This window comes from Aptenodytes patagonicus, chromosome 1 (genome assembly GCF_965638725.1).
Source record: "Aptenodytes patagonicus chromosome 1, bAptPat1.pri.cur, whole genome shotgun sequence".
NCBI classification, from domain to species: Eukaryota; Metazoa; Chordata; class Aves; order Sphenisciformes; family Spheniscidae; genus Aptenodytes; species Aptenodytes patagonicus.
This window is the reverse complement of record NC_134949.1, coordinates 48,994,383-49,017,735: the sequence shown is the minus strand read 5'-3', so window position 1 is coordinate 49,017,735 and position 23,353 is coordinate 48,994,383. Positions and strand designations below refer to the sequence as shown.

The window sequence follows — 23,353 nt, the reverse complement described above, 5'->3', positions numbered from 1 at the left end:
ACACAGCTATGCAGTTCAAGTGAATGCTGCAAACTGGAGAACTATGAAAATTAAGTTCTCTAGAACCCTGAGTAATTTAACATACTGACACAGAATACTAAGTTATCAAAAAGGCAGACAGTGTGTTAATTATTCATGGGTTTTAGGTTTAAAGGTGTTTCTCAAAATATTTCAAAAGCAAGTAAAAAAAACAAATTTCAAACATCCTGAAGAACAAACGGGAAACTTGAACATCTATATTTATTAAGTTCTTCAAGAACAGGTAAAGAAGGACATTAGTAATAATAAAAAGTTAAAACTTACCATTGAAGCTCACACTTCGCTCATTTGCATTCTTCACAGAAGTTCATGAAAAGGTCTTTTTTTTCTCAACTCTGCCAATTGCTCTGATGTCACTGAATGTTCATGAGTCCTGTCTAAAGAAAAATAGCATGCAAAGACACTACAAATGAACTTTATCTTACATTATTTTTTCTCATCTTGCATAAACTTCCTAAGCCCTAGAAATTATTAAACAGCAGTTTTATGATTATTTAAAAAATAATATATGGGTGACCTGATCAAAAGGTGAAATTACTATGTATTGGGTTGTTTGAAAACACTGTTCTGTCTTGGAAGAATAAGAAGGTAACTACAGGTCAAAGGCATTCTTTTTGACCACTGGTTGACACAGCATGAATTACTGCCAATTGTTGGGATCAAAGATACTGAAAAGCTACAGACAGTTGAACACTGACTTAGTTTTGAGAAAAAGGAGAGATGACTGAACAAAAATATATAGCATTTTCTCCAAAACTAGAGAGGGGTAACATCTGTAAGGACACAGAACAGCTAATATTAGCTGGATAATGTGAATCCATAAATACGTAAAAACACCAGCCTTATGTCTGTCAGGGTTCACACATTAAAGCTGATGAGTTATTTGGAAGCTATAGTCTGTTTTATTGTCCTAAGCCCTGAAATGCTGGTGATTTTTTTTTTTTTTGCTTTGGTTTGTTGGGTTTTTTTAATTGTGTTCAGGTTTAAGTATACTATCCTCTAAAAAAAGGCCATAGAGATATCTCATCCAGACAGATAATTTCAATTGTGGTTTGCAGCCTGGGCCTGAGAGCATGACAATCACCTACCACAACTAGTGGTAAAAGAGCAGTGGTACAGGAAGGAATACATGTTCAACAAGATGCAGGTGCAGTTAAACTAAAAACCAGGACAAAGATCATTTAAAAGGAATCAAACTAATCCATTCAGTGTTACTCACATAATGGCAGTGAAGTGTTTTTTTTGATTTTGTAGTGCTTGGAGCATTGGCTATTGGTGTTAACTTCAACCAAGAGCGAGCCTTTTTTCAAAGCTGCCACCACCCTTGTAATAAAAAAAAGGAAAAAAAACAATGTTAAATGTTAAAGGATGCTGCTACATCTTTTTGCCAGGCTGGATCACGGTACTTTAAAACACTAAGCCAAGATTAAGTCTGAACATATTTATGGTCTTCTTGGCAGCCAGAGAAATCTTATTAAAAAAAGAAAACAAAGCATACTGCAGGAATACATGAAAAGACAGCCCACTTTTGAACTTCAATTCACCAAAGTTTTTTGGTTTCCCCCCCAAAGAACGCGGAGGAGAAGAAACTGCTGTTTCTCACCCTGCTAGAAACAGAGTTTGAAATTCCGTGTTTGCAACAGCTTCTGAACAGTGCCCTTCCTACTTCTTGAAGTTCACTTAGTTCTACTGAAAAGCAGTAACACCTGAAAAGAACCTACAACAAACATGTAGTGATTTTCCAACATACAAGCCTACATTTTTAAAATACTGTGTTTCAAAAATTAATGGGACAAGATAATATTGCCACGCAGAACCAACCGTAAGATTTATTTAAATTCACCCTTTAAGAAAAAGCATCACAAGGTGAGTAGATTTTTGGTGACTTGAGACTTCTTTATTAACAATATAAGTTTTACTATATTGGTTGAAGCAGCAAGCCCTTGCAGATACTGCTTTACATATCAAAGAGTAACTCTGAGGTAATTCTTTAACAACCCTATTTCAGAAACAGCTACTACTACCCAACTAGGGAAAAAAAAAAAAGATAGATTCCTAAAGATAGCCTCCTATCAAAATGAAAAGCTCAACCAACCTTAATTGCAAGGTCCTCAACTACTTTTTGTAGGTTTTTACTTTTCTTTCCCTACACAGAATATATGTCAAGACAGCTACTTTACTTATCCCTTATTCCTAGGCAATACTGATGCTTTCACAAGCCTTTCTTTTTGCTCTGAATTTTTAGTATTTCTTCCACCCAGAACTCTAATTTTACATTACTACTGACCATGCTGTTCCCTGACAGAGCTACATTTACCTACATGCCAACTGTAGGGAAAATACTGTTTTCATTTGAATGAAAAGGAACTCTCAGGCATGAAGAAGTTATGATTTTAGCCACATCCAAGTCAGGTTTAAGTGGCTAGCCCACCATCAGAGAAACCTGTTTGAGAACTCCAGAAAAAAAATTCACCTTCAACATCACAATTTTTTAATTTGCAATTCGCCCTCTCCTTTACATCCACATTTCAATCACAGATATGATTGCAAATACATGGCTATAATTTGGTCTTTCAAGACAAGTATTTGAGCCACAGACACTCCAAGCAATTCTGAACAGCTTACTAAATTTACTGTAAGGAATGAACATATGCAAAAAAATGCATTGTTCTGGTTTTAGCAGCAAGTCACACAACACACGGCTTGAACTGTGCCAAGCTTGGTAACCTCAAATGCATCACACCATACGCCTCTCAAATTTCTGTGGTGTGCAAAAGCACCAGTAGCTCTTGGCAACAGACGGGCACAATGGAAATCCGGAAGAGCCCCCATTTTCCAGCAATCTGCTTCCAGAGCAAGCACAAAAAGAAAAATGGGAAATGCAAGGCCACGTACAATCTGTAGATTGCACAAAACTGTAGCACAGATACTTTACTACTTCTGACTTGCATTCTGGCATTCTAAGGTTTTATTTTCCTGAAATATACTGTAAAGATACATAAATTTAGGAAAATTACTTTTTCCACCTGGTCTGATTACAGGGCAGTTTAAAGTTCTTGCTGAAATAAAGCATAAATATGGAAAAGATGTTTTTGCGGTCTTTTTTGTTAGCATAACAAGGCAGATTTTGAGGAAGGCTCACCATCAGAACTACTACTTCCTATTTGCTACTACAGCTGGGTCCACCACCAAACTCCAAGCTTCAAACCTGGAATGATCATCAACATGTTGAGAATGCAAGACTAAAACAGAGGGAGACTTATAAAAGCTCATCTGTACTTGGTAAGCCAGGCAAAAGTATGTCTGCCATTAATCTCGGTGGAAAACAGCAATTGCTATTTGGCAGCCAACACTCTTTTCACACCAACTAATCTGTTATCAGTTTGGTGTTGGAAAGTAAAAAGCCATATAAGGAGTATGCAAGACTGAGAACCTCATAGATCACAGATGTGCAAGAGGCTGCTGAAGCCTTGGTATGATTGGGCTCCTCAAGTGAGTCATGGTGAGTGGGTATATTCCCCTTCTTGCCCAACAGGCATACTGAAATTTGCTATCAATCCAAGTATGGTCTTGCAAGTGCCAGTACTTCACCACTCCCAGTGATGGGTGTATTCATAAATACCTGTAAAACACGCTGCCTAACAACTTGTTTGTTAATACAGGCTTGCTGTGATGGAGAACCACATCAGTGACTGCTCCAACACATGTAAACAGATTGACTGTCCCTCAAGTTATTTTTTCATTTCACCTACCTGCTACTTTCTCAGCTTGTAAGTCTGCCCATCAGATACCTTAACTACCCCTTGGGCTCTATGGCTGCCAGTTTGTGGTCTATGAACAGCCACAGAGCCCCCACTTGACTAGATGAAATCAGGACAGACACATACTTTATTACGAAGATCTCTGTTGGATGTTTTAATTTACAACAATATCTGAACATGTCATGAAGAATATACAGCTGAAAACAATAAGCAGCAAGATAAGCCTTGCGAAACAGAAACCGCACAATCATGAGCACCAGTTGTGGAAAACAGAATGCCCAAGCTGTACAAAACACCTGATTGTTAGTCTAATTTTCTCAAGCTGTTTGACACAGAAATCTGCATTTTGCACTGTACTGTTTTCATGCGTGTACAGAGACATTAGGTAGAAAGGACAGACAAGAACCAGAGCTCTCAAGCAGGTTTGGCTTGTAAGTTATTTTCCTCTTCCAACTTGTTGGGAACCCTCTACGAGTTCATCCAGTCTTCTCCTTCAAGAATTACAGTCAAGAGTAAGACATAACAAAAGAAAAAAAAAAAAAACACACCAAAAAAACCCAAACCCCAAACTCTTTTCTAAAAGTAGGAAAACAAAATATTTCTCTACAATCACTACCAAATCCATGACACTACAGACAGTTTAGCACCGCATACTGCAAAATAATAGTAGTCTGCACAAAAAATTCAACACAAATAAAAAAATGCGTAATGATGTTCTAAGAGTGTCCTTGGTTGGGAGATTTGGGAATGTGGGAGCCATTTTCTGCCCATATGAATTTAGGAAAAATTACCAAGTTATATATTTAGGAAGGAATACAGCTGCAACCCTAAATATGCAACAGCTATTTAGCACTCCATAATTAGCTATCTGCCACCTTACATCAACAACAGACCCTTACAGGAGGCAAATATGTTTGTGTTGATTAGACACATCTTACTACCTAACTTTAGGAACTTAAACATACATTTAAAACTTTTCTTCTACTGGGTAACGGCACTTGCCTCTTTTATACCCTGAAGACCACTAATAACTTCTGTTCCAATGAAGCCTACTTCAAAGAGAATGTTCTATGTGAGTCACTTTCTTCTTTAAAAGAAAAGTCATGGGCAGTAACAGAGAATTTGAAAACCATGGCACTTCTGTATGGGAAAAAGCTTGTACAATCCACCTAATCCTGCTCGGGATTTCTACAGAAACTGACAGGAACAAATGCGATCATTAAAATTCATCTGAAACAGATGTCCCAATTGCAAAGTTTCAACCTGTTCCAGCTTTTGTATGAAAGCTCTTACTACTCCTGAAAATACTCAGCATAATTGACACATTATTGATATTTGCAGCTTTTGATACAGTCAGTATTTTGAAAGTCAGTTCAAGCTGTCAGAAAACTTTTTTAAAATTCACCTTATTGACTGTCCATAACAGAACATTAGTTACTACAATCTAAAGATTAATTTTTTTTTTAATCTCGTATTTGGAGAATATTTTCATTCACACTTTATTAAATATTCGTAGATATTAAAAATAAACCTGACACTTTTCAGTCATACCAAGATGTTAACATTTTCAACCATAATCAAACTGCAACAGTTCTCTGGAGATGACAATGTAAGCATCAGTGAGGCAACAGAGCCTGTAACTCCACAGAGTCACTTTGATAAACAGCGCTTTGCAATGTGAAGCGTAATTATTATGTAAATCTCAAGGACTTAATTTTGTGTTATATTAATTAGGCTGCTGGAAACAAAAAACAGGCAATTTGTGTACAGATCAGGCAGTTTCTTGAAAAGCTTTGAAAACAAACTAATGAACATTTATGCACATACCTAATCATAAAATGGGGGCTTCCCACTCTCCTGTTTGGAGTTCTAAAGCCAGTGAAGAGACAGACATACACAAAGGAGCTGCCAAAAAATAGTTGTGCATCTCATTTACTCTGGAGACATGTACTTTGATAACCACTGAAGGTCCTGAACTGTTTAAAACATATTTACAGTTCACACAGAAAACCATCAAATTATCAAAGGTAGAAGAAAACAAAGAACTGTTAAAACCATTCCTAGATTTATGTTTATTTTTAAACAGGTGAGCATCAAGCTGGTGGCTGAATTGATGAGTATCAGCAGAGATATATACAATGGGTTACCAAACCCAGTAGTATAGTCACTTAAAAATGGCATTTTAATTCAGCTTCTGAGGCTCTGCTAGTGTCCTAATTTGTCTTGTCTAATTGCTACCCTTTCTTTATTTTTGACTAAATTGAATATTCTTTCTGCTGACTTGATACAAGTGTTTAATGACAGAAAGAGATCAGTATTTTGTTTCTGTTGCCCCTTTTGAACACAGCCTTTAAATTTGTCTTCTCTCAAAAATGTCACTCTAAGGTACAACTCCAGTATGAAACAACTTAGATGCACAGCTGAGATTCAAATGATTGGGCTTGAATCTCATACAGGAGAAGGCAAACAGTATTTGGGAAGATGGGAGGAGGAAGAATGCAAAACATGCCTGGATTCCCCTTTTATATTTATTCTGCTCTAGGATCTCAGCAAGATAACAAGAAAAGTTTTATTGTGGCAACCTTCCTCTACAAATACTACAGGATGAAAAGCAATGGGACTAATCTGAAGTACTCTTCATTCCCCAGCAAGGCAATGGCCCTCAGCCTTCTCTTCATACAGTTCTGAAGGATCAACTAGATGAGGAATGTCAGTTCTGACATGGAGTCAGAACACTGTGTTGCAGGCCAGAGGAAAGATTCCCTGGGGGAAGACTGAAGAGCTTGCTCGCAACCAAGCAGCTGAACTAACACTCGGGACATTTTAGGGTACTCTTGTTACAAACAAGGATCAAAACATAAAACAATTTAAAAATGGATGAGATGAAGATACTGGTTTAGCTGGTGGTTTAACTTCAATATGTTCAATGCAATTGGTGCAACAGTCAGTTGAAATACATACCACATCGGTATGGTTTGTATTTTAAGGTATTTTATACCTTAAAATGATTAATAGGATCTCACACTTCAAAGTCAAACCTTTAGGGGTTGTGGGGTTTTTGTTGGTTTTGTTTTTGGGGTTTTTTTGCTACATTCAAACAGTAACAAAATAATAACTTTTATATTTAGAGTAACTACATAAAATGTGATTTCATTCCTCATAGGACACCAATGCAAAAATAGTGTCTCTAAAATAATGCTGATCAACACTCTCAGTGTTCTAGAAATACAACAGCAGAAACTGCATGTTTGTTAACGCCAAAGAATAAATGAACAAAAGCTACATGGGTGGCATAAGCTGAAAAGACAGCCTTTAGACTCTGCTATGCATGTCCTTATTTAGTATGCTTGATCTGTATATGACTTCTCGTGGTATTTTTAATAACATTCCATGAGGTCTTTCATGTTGCAGTTTTTGTATTAGGTCTTTGAAATGGCATACTGTTATCAAAACTGTTGTTTAACATGGATGCCTAACTTTTCTACCAGGGTAGGTCAAGCCGTGTACTATGGAGCTAAAATGTTCTTTGGCTCCAGAACTACAAGCGTATTCCCGCTAAAAGAAGATCCACTTATACAAAGTCTGTCACACAATTAGATGTGACACAGAACAAAAGAAAAACTAATTCACTTGCTCTAAGTTATTCTGTATTTTAAACCTTTTCTCATTTTGTGTGTGTTAATACTTCCATTCTTTTCACTCTTTTTTCACTTTTGGAAGTTTTCACGCCCACCTCAAAATTCCCTTTAGTTCTGCATCAATATTCTTTACTAGCTGCACTACACAATTATAACCTAGATGTGGTTTCACTACCAGTATATGTAATAGCGTATTTTCTGTTGATACAGAACAATACTCAAAAAAAAGCTGAAGCACATTAAATAAAGTACATTAAATAGCTATACTAGCCTTAACAGCTTTTTTTATCCTCTTCATCAGGTTAACAAAAAAAGTTCCTATTCAAAAGCATCCTTACATCAATGGATTATTTTATTTTCTGTATCACAGGTGGATCCATTTCCTGAAAGCTCATCTTGTAGCAAGGCAGCATTATTCTCTGTGGACCACCTGCTCTACCTATAAAAGTCCATCCTGCTAAGAAATCATTGTTTTACACTTAACCAGAATGAATTTTATTTTTAGTAACATTTTCCATTCATGAAATATAAAACAGTCTCTTTCCCTTCCCTATCTACAAACTTTGCTTTTCTTACCCAACACAGAGCTGTAATTAACCCATCTCTGGATGATGTATAAAAGTCTCTACTTTCAATCAAGAATTAAGAGTTATGCCATGACTGGACCAAGTTACATAACTATAAGGAGTGCCAAGCATCTTGCGTCTTTGTCAGCCTTCATTAAATATCAACAATAATCAAGAGATAGCAAAGAAAGAGAAAACAATGAATAATCCAGAAAAAGGCAAGTGTCCAAAGATGACATTATGATCACCTTTCTCTCTCCATTTAGAAATAAAAAACAAATCATCTTCAGCTCTCCACAGCTGCTGAATGAATACAAAGATATACACACGCCTCAAGTGGTTGCTGGTTTTCCTTTTTTATTTGAAGAGATATGCTCACACCCATTTAGCTAAAACACAGGACCCCAAACTTTTTGGGCCATCTACCAACGCTCAGACTTCCTCGCTGGCCACCAGTACGCAATGGATCCGAGTAGTTTATAGATGTGATCTTTTTCTGTACTGCTCCGCAAGCTATCTTCTGGGCCCCGACTATTACGTACTTACACATGAAGCACATGCACAGCTGGGCAGTGCTGCAGCCCTCCAGTCAGCCGGTCGTGCGGGAAAGAGCACGCTGCCCGCAGCCCTGGGGCGAGGCAGGAAACGTAGGGCCAGGGTGGGGGGCGGAGGGGGCCGGGCAAGCGGCCGCCGCCAGGAAGCCTGAGGAAAGGAGCGGGCCGAGCCGGGGCGCGGGCCCGTGCCCCGCTCAAGCGGCGCGGAAGCGTGGCCAGGGACCGAGGTCGCACCGCAGCCCGGCGCTCAGCAGGCGCGGAGGGCTCACGGATGAGGCCCGGCATGCACGGCCAGGGGAGAGAGGACCACCCGCCGCCGCGGGAAACTACCGCGGGCAGCAGCTACGCCGGACCCAACACCCCCCCCCCAAATCCCGTCTGCGGCGGAAGAGCCCCCAGCCCACCGCTGCCCGCCCTACCTGAGGCCGCGGAGGAAACGGCCTCACCGCTACCAGCGCCGCCACCCACAGCTCGCTCCGCCGCCGCCGCCAGTCACGGCGCACGCGCACGGCACTCCCCACCTCCCTCCGACCGCCAAAGGATGTCGGGAAACCGCCCCCCCCTCCCCGTCCCGGGAGGGCAGGCCCCGAGGCATGCCGGGAGCTGTGGTCCCAGGGGAGCCGCACGGCACGCTGGGACACGCAGTCCGCCGCCAGCTGGGTTGCGGCCCAGCGCCGTTGCCATGGTGAAACGGTTGACCCGAGCAGAATCGCACCCTGCCCCGCCCGTCTCCCCGCTGTGTCGCCGTGCAGTACCTCGGGATTGGGAGCGTCCGGCTGGCACCGTGGGGCCTGTCGTGCCGCGGGAGTGTTGACTTTCTCCGCACCCACGAGTATCCGGGTCCCCGGGACCGGAGCCGGCGGGGGAGTTTGATGGCGTCGCCTAGCAGCGGCCTCCGCCGCCAACGCCGTCCTCGGGGAGCGGTGAGGTCGAGGGGCGGGGGGTGCCCGGCGGCCGCGAGTGGGCGCGGCGCTGCTTTGAGGAAGGAGGCCAAGATCGCTGCGCTCTGCGCTGCCGCCGGCCGGGGCGGTCCGCGCTCCCCCAGGCGCGCCGCGGACAGCGGGCAGCCGGACCGGGGGCGGGAGCGAGGCGGGGCCGCGGGTCCTAGGCAGAAGCGTCCGGGCGCAGGCATCGTCGCAGCGCGGTGCCCGGAGAAGGTTACAGCCCGCTCTGTCTGTTCTAAATTGATGCCTCAGCTATGCCCCGCGATGAAGGTGGACGCAAAATAAGGCAATTTGTTAATTCAGGAGAGTCAGATGAAATGGAGGCCAAATTGTCTCTCAGCAGCATCCTGGAGGGATCGCGGTCTGTCACTGTATCATTCCCGGGCCTGGGATATACAGATTGGAAGAAAATAGGAACCCTGCACAAGATCCTATTTTGGTTGTGGCTTTGTAGTTAAGATCTAGTGCTCTGTAGAGCTAGTAGATGAGAGCTAGTCTGGGTAGTGTAATTTGAAAATCAGAAGTAGCTTAAGCTGGGTTAGTCTTGGTAAACTAATACGGAGTTAGCAGAGCACATCTCCCACATGACTATGCTGCTTCTTCATATTCAGTCTTGCTCAAGTATACATGACTCTGTGCTGCACATTGTACACACCTGTACGGAAAAAGAACAGCTGTTTCTACCGGTGCTTAATTTCACTGTGATGGTAAGGTATCTGCATGGCAGCTTAGCTGCCTCTTTACATGGGCAGCACAGGACATTGTTATTCTGGCAGTACCTAAACATGCCCACCAGACCTCCTTTTCTATGCCCTTGCTGAACTTTGTAACATCTGGCCATTTTATGTATGTTTGATTACTTGAGTAAGTCAAGAAAATCTTGTGATAACTAATGTCAAATGCACATCTATTTCACACTTTTTGTAGAGCCATGATCTCAGTGCCTCACCACACAGATCATCTGTCAACCAAAAGAACAGGTTCTAGTTGAGGGCAAGGGATCAGCTAAATTTTATGATGGAAAACTCTTCAATTAGAATTATAGAATCATAGAATCATTGAGGTTGGAAAAGACCTCTAAGATCATCGAGTCCAACCGTCGACCCAACACCACCATGCCCACTAAACCATGTCCCTAAGTGCCTCATCTACTCGTCTTTTAAATACGTCCAGGGATGGGGACTCAACCACTTCCCTGGGCAGCCTGTTCCAATGTTTAACCACTCTTTCAGTAAAGAAATTTTTCCTCACATCCAATCTAAACCTCCCCTGGCGCAACTTGAGGCCATTTCCTCAATTAAATAAGTTCTCTCTTATTGTCCTTAAGTATGTACATACTGTGGAACATACTGTATGCTTAGGTTGTGCCCCCCACACCTTACTATAGCTAGTCTTCCAACAAGTTGGATTATTTTGTTTATGTACAGATATCTCTCCTTTTGGATAAAATTTTAGGATTGATTCTTTCTTAAGACATTCTTTTATAAGTTAAGAGAAAAAGAGATTTGAAAGATGGAAGGTAGGAAAAGATTGACAGTCATAAGGTTGTGTATTTGCTTTCAGAATAGTTTTGATTGTCGGGCATTTCATACCCATAATTCCTACATCTCATTGTTTAAGAAAAAATTAATATGTTTTTTAAAAAACAACCCTTAAATAACTATGTTAATGAAATCAAGTAGTATTCAATTAACTGAAGAAGTAGGAGTGCCAAGATCAGTCTGTGCCTGCATGTGATTTTCTTGTATTTTCCTTTGCCATCTACAACAAAGCAGAAAAGCAAAAATGTATATATGATGTTATCCTCATGAAGTCATGGGTTATATGGAATGCATGTTTTCTAAAACATTTAGCAAACACTGAAGAAATGGTAAATATAGGGGAGCTCTCAAGTAGTTCATGTATTCAGAAAAGGTGAGGAAAGGTTGATTTTTATCCTCCCTTAAGCTTACAGCTGGATTTCAAAGTCTTAGAGCTCTTCTTTCAGACTGCTTAGGCATATTTTTTGGGAAAGTAATACCAGTTCAGCCTTTCATTGAGGAAGGAAGTTTCAATTGTTGAGTCTTTAAACTGCTGAATGATGAACAGGGTGCATGATGGAACAGATCTCAAAATATCATGCTCAGCATAGAGCATTGTTACAGTTATTGATTGAGCTTCGTTTTTTTTCTATAAAATACATATTCCTGCTGTATGATTAGTTTTTTGAATAATAATTAATTTAATGTTCTAGTCAGTTTTCTTTCTTTCTTAATTTTCTTAACCATTTATGCCCTATTCATAATTTAGGGCAGTAGGTAGATTAAAAAATGTTCTGTTTTAAACTTTGCAGAATCTAATTTTTGAAATATTGATAATAAAGGCTAGAGACAGTACCAGAGAATAGAATAATCCAAGACTTCCAATCTCTTCTGCCTTTTTCAGATACTCCATTGACTTTCAGGTATATGAGAAGTCACTGTGGCCCACAGCAACCAGTAGGTAAGCAGTAGAACAAAACTTTGCACCACTTTCTGATCAGATTTTTGTCAGTTTCCAGGTTGTTTACTGTCCTTTATCAATTCAAGTATTCTAATCAAAAGGAAAAGATATTTAATGCAAGAGTTTAATATCTTAGAAATGAATGTCAAGTGGATGCTTATAGTATCAAACTAAAGCAGGTGTTGGTTGTGTTTTAAATATTAGAAATAATGATTTTGTGACTGTAAGGAGATGCTTATCCTACAAGGGCTGGTTCAAAGGGCATCAGGCTGTGTTTGTTCATTAACATAAAAATACCGTATTGAGAGGTGGGGAGGAAAAGAAGGATATTAAAGTTAAAATAGAGGTTTCATGTGTTGTGATCTTCACTGTTAGTGTCACAAATTCATTGAGTATGCATGATGTAATTTTTAACTTAAAGAAAACATGGTTTTACTATAGTCTCCTTGTTTGCAGTAGACCAAAATGTGAACACAGTGTTAATCAGTGTTACAAAATCAATACAGTTATTAGAATCATCTTGTGTGGTTCAGTGGCCAGCCTTGTTTGAATCATTTGACATAAAATTGATTGGCACTGATCATGTCTGATAGTTGTTATTTCAATTTTTGTTCCAGGAAAAATTACAAATTCAGTATGGCACCCATTTTAGATTGGAAGAAGCTTATGAAAGTTGATCCAGATGCTCTGCCTCGTCAAGACGAACTAGCGAACAGACTGCTGGAGACCATGTCCAAGGTACTCAAGGGGAAAACAGAACATAAGGGTTTTGTTATGCATTCTTCCCTAAACTGTCTCTGGTGCTTCACATACACAAATGATTTATTTTGTGGATTTCATTGATATTTGTATAAAAACACTGTTGTCTCTTTCCTTAGGTTGATGGGAAAGACTTAAAAACTGAAACGCCGGAACAACTGATACACCTTTTTAAAATTACTCAGTCACTAATGAAGGTTTGTATTAATCCTCACTTCCTACAATTCTGCAGATGCATTTGTTTATTTTTTGTTTAAATGAAAGCATCATTACTTTTTTTTTTCCTTGCATTGAGCACACTGGTTACTCCTAAGAGCATTTATATGCCAAATGTATGCTTGCACCAGAGTATCTGCTTGTCACTGTTGGGATTATGGCATGTAGCAGTGGGAAGTGAATAGGACTAACATAGTTATATAGTTAAGGAACCTTAGTTTTATAGATGGAAAATGCAAACAAATATCTCAAAAATTGGTTAATGTTGTAAGTTATTGGTAATGATTTTAACTTTAATAGAAGTTTTTGTGGTAGGTTGATGTTTTAGAGTAAATAAAAATGTCACCATGAATGAAGAAACATCGCCATCCTAAAACTGATCCTCTAAATCTATCATACTTTCTTGTATTTACTCATGAATGTACTGAAAGGAAGAATTAACAGCAGCATAGGTTAGCACATTGGTTTTAGAGAGGCTTTTTTACTGTTTTTAATTCTCAGCAGTATGCTTTTGAATATGTAGGTAGCCCTGTAGAATAAATTACTAAAGAAGATATTGCAACAATCTGAACTTCTTAATTGTCAGCACGGGGAAAAATGGGAGTGGATTCATTTGTTTAAAGGGAGAAAATCGATGATCTTTTGTAAACATTTTCATCATTTTAAACATGAGGTCTATAGAACAATCTTTTAATTTATGTTCGTAGTAAATATTTCTTCTTTGTTTACTACACATTTTTTCCCAGATGAAAGCTCAAGAGGTAGAGCTGGCACTAGAAGAAGTTGAAAAAGCTGGGGAAGAGCAAGCCAAATGCGGTAAGCAAGCCTTTTTATGCTGTTCCTAAATTATTTGTTAAATGTATTTTTTAGGGTTTTTTTTTAAGTTTAGGGAACTGAATAAAATACCAACTGCTCTGAAGTCAATTGCTTCAGTGAAGCCAAATATTTAAAGACTAAGGTTAACCATTGTTGTTCTATGTACTTTTTACCTTGTTGGGTAATTCACTATATCTGTTCTATTTTAACAGAAAATCAATTTAAAACAAAGGTGATGAAACTTCAAAATGAATTAGAGGTATGTTTTAAAATTTTGTTAGTTTATAGAGTGCTGTTTGGTGGGGGGGGGGTTAATGAGGTTTTTTAGACTCGTATTTTAATCTAGTAAAGAGATGTAATAGCCATACATTTTAGTTAATACCTTTTATTGGCTTTTGAATATTCACCAGCCTCAGGTTTGCAAAGAGCTGTATGTACAATGAATTTTTTTTATACTTGAATAAATCCCATTTATTTTTAGATTTCTGGGTTTTGTTGAAAGAAGCTAGTGAGCCCTTCCTGCTGCTTTTCCTGAACACCAGGAACGTTAGTCTTAGCATCTGCTTTGTTTTTTTAGTTCTTTCTATTTTGAAGAACTGTAATATATTTATAATGTTATTTTAATGCTCTTAAGACGGCACAAAGATCTGCTGGTGGTCGTGATACTCGTTTTTTGCGTGATGAGATCCGCCAACTGGAAAAACAATTAGAACAAAAAGAGAGACAGTTAACAGATATAGAAAAAGAATTGGAAAAAGAGAAGAAAGTGAATGAACAGGTAAGAAGGACTTCAGCTTGATATCTCTCAAAGCTGTTCTGGCACATCTTTTGAAAAGTCGATGTTCTGAAAAGAGCCTCTGAAATAAAAAAAACCACTGTGCATTTGTTTTCTATTTTGTTTCTGGAGTTCTTTGTTTTCATAGTTTATGGTGTTAGTGATACCTATAAAGGTTTTCCATCTTGTTCTAGCTTGCTCTTCGAAATGAAGATGCCGAAAATGAAAACATCAAATTAAGGAGAGAGGTTAGTAAAGAATTATTGCTGATTTACTGTATTTTTAACTTTATATTATTAGCTTTCTGTATTTATAATCTTTGGTGTGGCATGATGTTTAATTCTGTTTTAGAACATTTCCTGGTTACTGGTACAAAGAGAATATGGAATTTTAATCACACTTAGCAAACATATATTACGTCTGCTCCAATGAAACTTAGTTAATTGAGGTCAGGAGGTGTCTACATTTGAATTTACATAGTCCTACTGTGCATTAATTTTGTCTGGATTTTGTGTTTTGATTTTTTAGTATTTTTCTTAAATACTATTGACAAATAGATTTGGTAGATATTAGACAGGATTCGATTTATGCTTGCTGCTTTTGCTAAGATTGTCTGATTGGTTAAAATAAAATTATAAAAAGTCAAAAGTTAATATAACAATAAATGCAAAGATAGAGTTAACATTATTACTAGAATTTTTTTTTAATTTGTTCTCTTGAAACATTTTTTATAGCTGTTTTTAGAAAATACCTGTAATCTTGGCCTCTGAGAGAATAAAACAGACAGCAAAAGTTAATGTCCTGGAGGAAAACCTTGAGAATCATTCCTCAAAATGCCCTTTTACATATGTGTGTGTATGTATGTACATGCATGCACAGGTATATAGAAAACTCTATTTTATTTTGTCTCTATGTTGATTCCTATTTAGTCTTCCTAAAGCAAAGATAATTTCTAATATTTTCATGCTTTGTTCTCTTGGTCTTGTTCTCTCCTTTTTAATCTGAAGAAAAAACGCATAAAGAAAAAGGTGAGACTTCTAAGTTTTTTAAAAGCAGACTGTAGGAATTTGGATGGGTTTTGACTGTCTTAGCTCTTTGTGTTAGCTTGCTAGAAAAGCAACAACTTTGTCTTCAACTCTTCAAAATAGATTTAAGTTTGGATTGCTTTCTGTGCAGAATGAACAATTGCATCAGGATGTAGTTGACTATCAGAGGCAAATAGATTCTCAAAAAGAAACAATTCTGTTACGAAGAGGAGAGGATTCTGATTACAGGTCACAGTTGTCCAAAAAGAACTATGAGCTTGTCCGGTATTTGGATGAAATTCAGGTAAAATCTATGCATGCTATTGAGTATTTACTAGACTGTTACTAACAATAGTGTTTTTCACAAAGCTATGTCAATTTACAGATCAAGTCTTGTGGAGTAAGGGAATTCGTAACGCAGTTGGATTCTGTGATGCATATACTCTGCATCTGTGAATCTGGCAGAGGTAATGAAGTTACTGGCAATGGAAGATGTGTCTTCTATTTGCTGTTAGGATTTGTTGAAATTGGTGATCTAGAGGTGAAATACTGTCTTCTGTGCTAATTTCATGTAAGACTTTCAAGTCTTACATTTAAGGTAGCTATCAATTAGTGCTTCTTCAGGTATTAAGATGTGCACTTTTTAAAAGCAGCTTTTTCTTTAATTTTGCAGAATTTGACTGAAGCTAATGAAAAGTTAGACATTCAAAACCAAGAAATGAGGAAGAATCTTGAGGAATCAGTGCAAGAAATGGAGAAGATGACTGATCAATATAACAAAATGAAACTAATTGTGCAACAATCTGATACTGTTATGGATCAGTTAAGAAAAGAGAAAGAACAGTACAAATTTCAAGTAAGAACTGACTCATTGAATGTAATTTTTTTTTAGGTTTATGGTGTATTTTCATATTTTAGCTCAAATTAAAAAACATTCAACATATCCAGTTAAAAATACATGCTCTACTGAAATAACACTCCCTAAACGTAGTATGATCTTTAAATTTGGTGCAAATTTTAAAACTTGACTGCAGATCACAAAATTTTTTTGTACAAAATGTTAGTCATACTCTGTTCTTAAGAGTCATGACCTTCCCTTGCTGCTGTAATGCTAATCTGTTAAATTGTACGTGCTTGATGTAGTATGTTTGTACATATATGTGATATGATGTTCATGCAAATGGCATTTCTAGGTTCAAGAGCTTTCAGACCAGCTGAAAGCGAAGAATGAGGAAGACGATCCACTCATGGCAGCTGTAAATGCAAAAGTTGAAGAATGGAAGGTACTTTTTAGATACTTTTTTATTACTTTTAGGAATTATTTCAAGTGTTCTGATGGTATTTTATCTTCTTTTCAGAAAATCTTAGCTTCAAAAGATGATGAACTCCTAGAGCATCAGCAAATGTTGTTTAACTTGAAAGAGAAAATGAAAATGGCCCAACTTGATGTAGACAGAAACAGCATACTGGCCCTTCAGCAGGTACAGTCTATGTGAGAAATTAAACGCATAGAAATTACCGTTCACTAAATATGCTAGTGACCAAATAATTATTTAGTCTTTCATAGTTTGCAAATACCAGAATATGTATTACTTATGTTTGAGAATTATGAGACAGGTTGATTCATTCCACTACAAAGTTAGCTTAATAGACAATGCACAAAGGAAACTTCTCTTGCTGTATGTATGAACTGAGCTTTTGGTAGTTGGTTCTGTTACTTTCATATTTATCTTTTCTAACTATTAGTAGAGTCATTGCTTTAACATCTAAGCATCCGTAATTTAATGTTTTTAAATTATAGCTTAGTTTTTGTCCTCTAAATTTTTTAGTCAAGGAACAGTCTTACCTAGTGTTTAATTTTCTGTGTTCCTTTGTCTCACGTGATGCCATACTATTAAGTCTGTGGTTCAGCCCATGAGAGAGCTAGCTGAATTTAAGTATCTGTCATATTCATGCAAAATTACGTAGTTCTTTATGATTTTGAATTTCCCAACTTTCTTGAAAAACATAAAAAGAATAAATAAATAACACGGCTCATTAGGAACCCTGAAATATACATTATGGAAAGCATACTGTATAATACGAGGATGATTTCCTGCCTTGCTTCACGTTTTTTAAATAAACGTGTCATGACATTTGTGTTGCATGTTGGGACCCTGTAGACTGAGCAGTATGATGAGATATATTTACACAGTGTTCCAAAACTAGGAACAGATAGCTTCTCAGGAGAAAAAAACCTTAAGTACAAATCGGCCTCTGATGATCAGAAGAGAAAGGCAGCTGAAAGTAACTTTCATAAGCAGTTGTAGAGTCTGGTTTTAGCTGACTAGATGGCTGTAGAGGTTGCTGTTTTGGATGACCATCATTAGCATGACATTTTGAACAGTTTTGTGGAAATAAGCATATTTTTAAAGCAGACACTTAAAAAATAAATCAAGTTACTGCACTGTGTTTTAACTCAAAATGGACTGAGCTTGTTATGGTTCAGTGTATGTTTATATTCTAAAGGGTTACGTTTAGCTCCTTGCAACTTTGCTAAGCTCTTTACCTTTAGATTTGAAATGTGGTTATATTTGTCCTCTAAGAAAGCCTGAGCTTTTGTTTTTCATAACATTGGTATAAAGTAAGGTCGGCAACTCTTGAGATTTTTACATTATAATTACTTTCTGTAACTTTTTTCCAAGTCTCTTTTTTATCTTTTTCCTATTTTTTATCTATTTCCTCTTTTTTTGTTCATCACAGAAAAAATAACATTAAGCTCTCTGTGATATTTCTGAAGTTCATGTATATAAGCACAGAAATAGTATAATATAAATGGAAGTCACTTTCACAGTCTGTGTGTACTTATGGATGTATATGCATGCAAAACAAGGTGTGATATGAATTTGTAAAAGTTGGATGACTTGCTGAAAGGCAGTCTGCAGTACAGGTGTCATGTATGATGGATTGTTAGTCCTCCCAATCTTGAACTTGTATCTCTCGGTTCCCACTGGTAATTGTTTATGAGGAAGCTGTAAGAAACCTATATCATCTGAAACTTTTCATCATACATTGGCTAACTCTTAGAGAACTGTTCCATTTAAAATTGATAAACTAAAATACTGCTTTTTGTGTGTGTGTTCGAATGCTTTATTTTTACTCTTTCTTTTATTTTTCCTGCTTTGCCTTTATATACCCAACTGCTAGATAATATCTGAACTCTATGTTGTAAGTACAGTATATTTGATGTTCTATAAATTGTTTTGTATTAGCTACTTTGAATTTCTTCATTTACTGTGTAGTGTTCTGTATTGGTAGCTTGCCTGTCAGTAAAGAAGAATTCTTTAATGGAGTTTCTTTTTTTGTGTGTGTAGGGTGTGCAAGAGCGAGATGCTCAGATAAGATTGCTTACTGAGCAAGTCGAACAGTATACCAAAGAAATGGAACAAAATGCATTTGTTATTGAGGAATTAAAAAATGGTCTCCAAAAAGGTAAAGATAACATGACCATAGATATTTTAATATCTATGGAAAGGAAAATAAGAAACCACAAATTTACTGTGCATTCTTTATTCTTTAGAAATACAGAAAAAAGATTTTCAGTATTTGAGTACTATTAGTCTCTAATTTTTTTTATTAAACATTCATGAAGAGTTCCAATTTATTCACAGTACTTCAGTGGGTTTTATGGGTAATACAGTGCCTAATAAAACTATATCTGGTCTGTAAAGGTTAGAGCATAACGTATAAGGTCTCAGCTCTATCAAGAATTGCAAATGAGTAGTAACATGCAATTCAAAATAAATTCTGATGTCCCTTACGAGCACTTACTTCTTATAAATATTGTTTGAATGAACGATTAGGAGGAAAAAAAAAAGCTCTTACATGTAGTCTTTTGTAATTACTTAATTAAAAAGAGCAGAAAATGAAGATCTCTTTTATAACATCATCTGAAGCGTTTCTGTCTTGCTTAATGGCTGATAGCAAGAATTTGTAGTTGAACTGTAAACAGATCGAGGTTTTTGTTTCCAGGTCACTCATCTGTTGCTCAGCAGAATCGTATTGGGGATATGCAAGAAAAGTTAAAAATGCTAGAAGAGAGAATTAAGGAGGCTGAGAAATCAGCAGCATCAGCAGAAGCAGAAGCTAGAGAAAAGGACAAAGAGCTTGTTGAGGCTCTGAAACGAATGAGAGACTATGAACTGGTAAACAATTTGTTAGAGCGGACAGGGTATTTAATCATATTTTTAGGAGATCATTTCGTCCTTCCATTTTTTGTTGACTGTGTTCTAATTAGAAATTAAATTAATGACTTCTGATGCTGGGTTTTTTTTTTCTTTTCTTTTCTTTCATAATAACATTTAGTGGTCACTGACTGCATGCAATTTTTTAGCCATACTTAACAATTTTTACAAGTTGCCAGTTTTAACGTATTCACGTGGGCTTCTGAAGTCCATTGAACAGTAATTGAACACTCAAGATATGATTCTTCAAAGGATCATGTAGTAAGAGGACTCAATTTTGAAATATGCAGAGACTCCTCTGTAGTCAAAAGACAGATTTGTAAGATCTGCTTTTTATTCAGTAACTTTTTTCACTAAGCATAATGCAGAAGAGTGATACAGGTTGAAAAACATTTTTTCTTATCTGTGTAATGATGAAAGACAGATTCATAATTTATTTCTTACATCTGTTGGTTGGGGTTTTTTTACTTTCCATTTGGGTTTTTACAGGGAATATATGGTTTGGAAGAGGCTCTTGCTGAAATAGAAGATTTAAAAAATCAAATCAAAATACGAGATCATGAGATTGAATCATTAATTAGGGAAGTCAATAAACTCGAATTTAAAATAAATGATTTTCTTGATGAAAATGAAGACCTCAGAGAGCGCTTAGGTATGCTATATCCATTACGTTTTCAATTATTTGTTGTGTAAGAATTGAAATAACATTATATCATGGAAATCTTTTACTATACCAAGTAACTACTTGGAAATAGTTTTATATATTCTGCTAGTATTTGCAAGTAGTTTTAGTGAGTTAGGACAAACTGCATGAATGTACATGACTCAACTTGAATGTACATGACTAAACTTGGCTTACAGGTTGCTTTGACTGAAGAAAGTAGAAGAATAAGTTTTGTAGTGCTTTTTTGGTTTTGATTCCTCTTTGACTGTACACTGCTTAATGAATTTCATACTATGGTCTTTGGAAACCATAGCATACTGAAGTTGTAATGCTACATTGAAAAACAGAGAAAACTTTGGACAGGCTTATTTTTACATAGAAGAATCTAAACATAAATACAGTTAATTTTAGGTGGCATTTTATTGCATTTTGGTTTTTGAGTAACAGGTAAAATTATGCTTTCTTCAGGTGTTATTATATGGAGCATAAGATGTGTGTACATATACAGAAATATATTCAACTATCAACATATTTTTTTAATTCTACTTGACTGGTTATGTTCTGATTTAAATTAACTGCATTCTAATGATACTAACATTAATGTTCTTCCTTACTGAATAATTATACAGCATATACTGTATTTTAGGTCTTGAGCCAAAGACAATGATTGATTTAAATGAATTCAGAAACAGCAAAGCACTGAAGCAGCATCAATACAGAGCTGAAAACCAGATTCTTTTGCAAGAGGCAAGTGATAAATCCTATTTTTGTGTAAGAGCTACATAATAAAAATGTATTTGAACAAATGAAATACTGATCTGTGAATAATAATACGCAGATTGAAAGACTAGAAGAGGAAAGAATTGAACTGAAAAAACAGGTTCGTAAGTTGGCTCAGGAGAAAGGAAGAAGAGTTCCAACAATAGGTAGGATTTTTTTTATTATAAACTGTCCTTTCAAAAACATGCTGTCTATACTTATTAATATAGCTATGTTATATTTACTCATTTGTTTAAATTACAAGGCTAAATACGTTTCATTGAATCTGTGGGAAGAGGTGAGTGGGTTTGTATTTCTGTAGTCTTACAGCCCAGTAGTTTTTTGACTTGTGATGGCTAGTAGTGCATCACTGGGAGTTGTGTCATTGGCTTGCAGTTCTTAGATGCAGGACGGTCTTGCCATGATTTCCAGTAAATCTATATAATGTATGTGTTTCAAAAATCTTAAAATTTCAATTCTGTGCCACCCAGGGAAGCATAATGTGCTCAAATGGAAAGGTGTACAGCTCCTTACTTTGCAGGTAGAAAACTAGAGCTCAGATATACTAAATGGAATATATTCCCTTGCTTGGAGACCAATTAAAAATTCGTAATAATTTATTACTTGTACATTTACTTGCAATTAGGATTGGATGCTGGTGACGGCAAGGTAACTGATAGCTTTACTGAAGAGAAGGGAATGAGTAAGAGCAAGTTGGATTTCTTGAACAGACATGATATTGCTGAAGTAAAAGCAAAGGTAGGTTCATAAAGCAAGTTTATAAACATTTATTGTATTTCTCTTTCAAAATAAAAATAATGTTATTTTGTAAATATCTGTTCAAATATTTCTCTAGGTGCTTTTTATTAACGGCTTTTAAAAAATCCAAAAATTAATAATTTGTAATTTTTTTAGAAGACTAATGAATATTCTATATTTTTTGTGAATATAGGCTAGCAGCTCATGTAACGTGGAAAGGAGAAACAGACTTGCAGATAGAGAAGCACCAGTTAGACTTTTGGAGTCAGAGAAAGATATAGCTGAAAACAGTAAGGCTGTGAGAAGTCTACCTAGAAGAACTAATGGCGTACTTAAGAACTTAGATCACTTGGAAAAAAGTAGAAATACTTCTTCGGTTCATTTAGGTTCAAAACATGTGACAGAGTGGCAACTAGTTAATGACAACTGTAGTTCTGAAACTCTTGATATAAAAGAGCTTTTCGTATCACCAGAGCTACAATTTACACAGTCGTCAGGAATAACAGATGATACAGACAATAGAGAGATGTCAAAAGACTTGAAATCAGACTACACAGTTTCTTTTTCTGCTTATCAGCGAGTGTGTCAGGCCTCAGAGGTAAATAACCGGAATTACAGAAACAAACCATCTTTTCAGAATCAAGTGTCCGTAACTTCTAATTCAGACCAAACAGGTCAGGAAAATTTTTGCCCAGGACTCACTCTCAGCAAAAACTCTCTGATTCCTTGTGCATCTGCTCTTGGAAAGCCAGTAACGCACAAAACACAAATAATGACATTGAAGGATAAGCAAGACTGTTCGCAAGTAAAGTTTTCTGATTTAACTACCTTTCAAGACGACAGAGAAGGAAAGAAATGCCTAACAGAATTGTTGCAAGTAAAAACTTTGGCAAGTGGACTTGAAAACGGACAATCAGAACGCTCAGGTCAGGTAGATCCTGTTGAAAATCTCATAGAGCAATTGAGGAGAGAATTAGTCCTTCTTAGATCACAGGTGAGATACCTTTATAGTATGGGTATGTTTATATCTATTGCAGTTATTTAGAAGATAAATTCAAATAATAAAGATGTTTTAGTTTACTTTCATCTTTATTAATTAAAGCTATAGGATAGTTCTAATAGAATTTGGCATTTTTTCTTCTAATAAAAAAGTGCCAAGTCATTAATTTGCAGTTTATTTGTTGATGTAGAATTGAAAAATGTAGGAATATATTTTCATTCTGTCAGTGGAAAAAGTTTGCACAACACCTGTGCACACACACATAGATGGGTACAAAGAGAGAACAGGTTTTATTCCTAGACCTTATACACGTCTGTGTAAACAAAGTACTCGTCACTTTTCTTATTAGTGCATAAAGCCCTGCATCTCATACA

At 36.9% G+C, this 23,353-nt stretch overlaps 2 protein-coding genes across 4 annotated transcripts in view; one reads left to right on the top strand and one right to left on the bottom strand.

Moving 5' to 3' along the window:
- Window positions 1–9,381, bottom strand: part of TMTC3 (transmembrane O-mannosyltransferase targeting cadherins 3) — a 36,212-nt gene extending 26,831 nt beyond the window's left edge. For 2 of the 3 annotated variants that reach the window (XM_076334085.1, XM_076334103.1), the window contains exons 1-3: window positions 8,978–9,055; window positions 1,259–1,362; window positions 304–416 (exon numbers count right to left, since the gene is read on the bottom strand). The gene's annotated coding sequence lies outside the window, so the exon portion shown is untranslated. Of the gene's footprint in view, window positions 1–303; window positions 417–1,258; window positions 1,363–8,977; window positions 9,056–9,313 lie in introns of those variants that run through there. The other variant, XM_076334094.1, reaches the window with a different exon arrangement.
- Window positions 9,382–9,420: 39 nt separating this feature from the next.
- Window positions 9,421–23,353, top strand: part of CEP290 (centrosomal protein 290) — a 56,683-nt gene continuing 42,750 nt past the window's right edge. Inside the window, 18 exon segments of the mRNA XM_076334143.1 lie at window positions 9,421–9,481; window positions 11,927–11,983; window positions 12,601–12,721; window positions 12,862–12,939; window positions 13,705–13,774; window positions 13,987–14,033; window positions 14,409–14,552; window positions 14,744–14,797; window positions 15,726–15,878; window positions 16,248–16,430; window positions 16,768–16,857; window positions 16,933–17,055; window positions 18,928–19,045; window positions 19,586–19,758; window positions 20,287–20,449; window positions 21,108–21,208; window positions 21,300–21,387; window positions 21,867–21,979. Of these exon segments, the coding sequence (XP_076190258.1) occupies window positions 12,620–12,721; window positions 12,862–12,939; window positions 13,705–13,774; window positions 13,987–14,033; window positions 14,409–14,552; window positions 14,744–14,797; window positions 15,726–15,878; window positions 16,248–16,430; window positions 16,768–16,857; window positions 16,933–17,055; window positions 18,928–19,045; window positions 19,586–19,758; window positions 20,287–20,449; window positions 21,108–21,208; window positions 21,300–21,387; window positions 21,867–21,979 (1,800 nt within the window). The 5' untranslated portion in view covers window positions 9,421–9,481; window positions 11,927–11,983; window positions 12,601–12,619.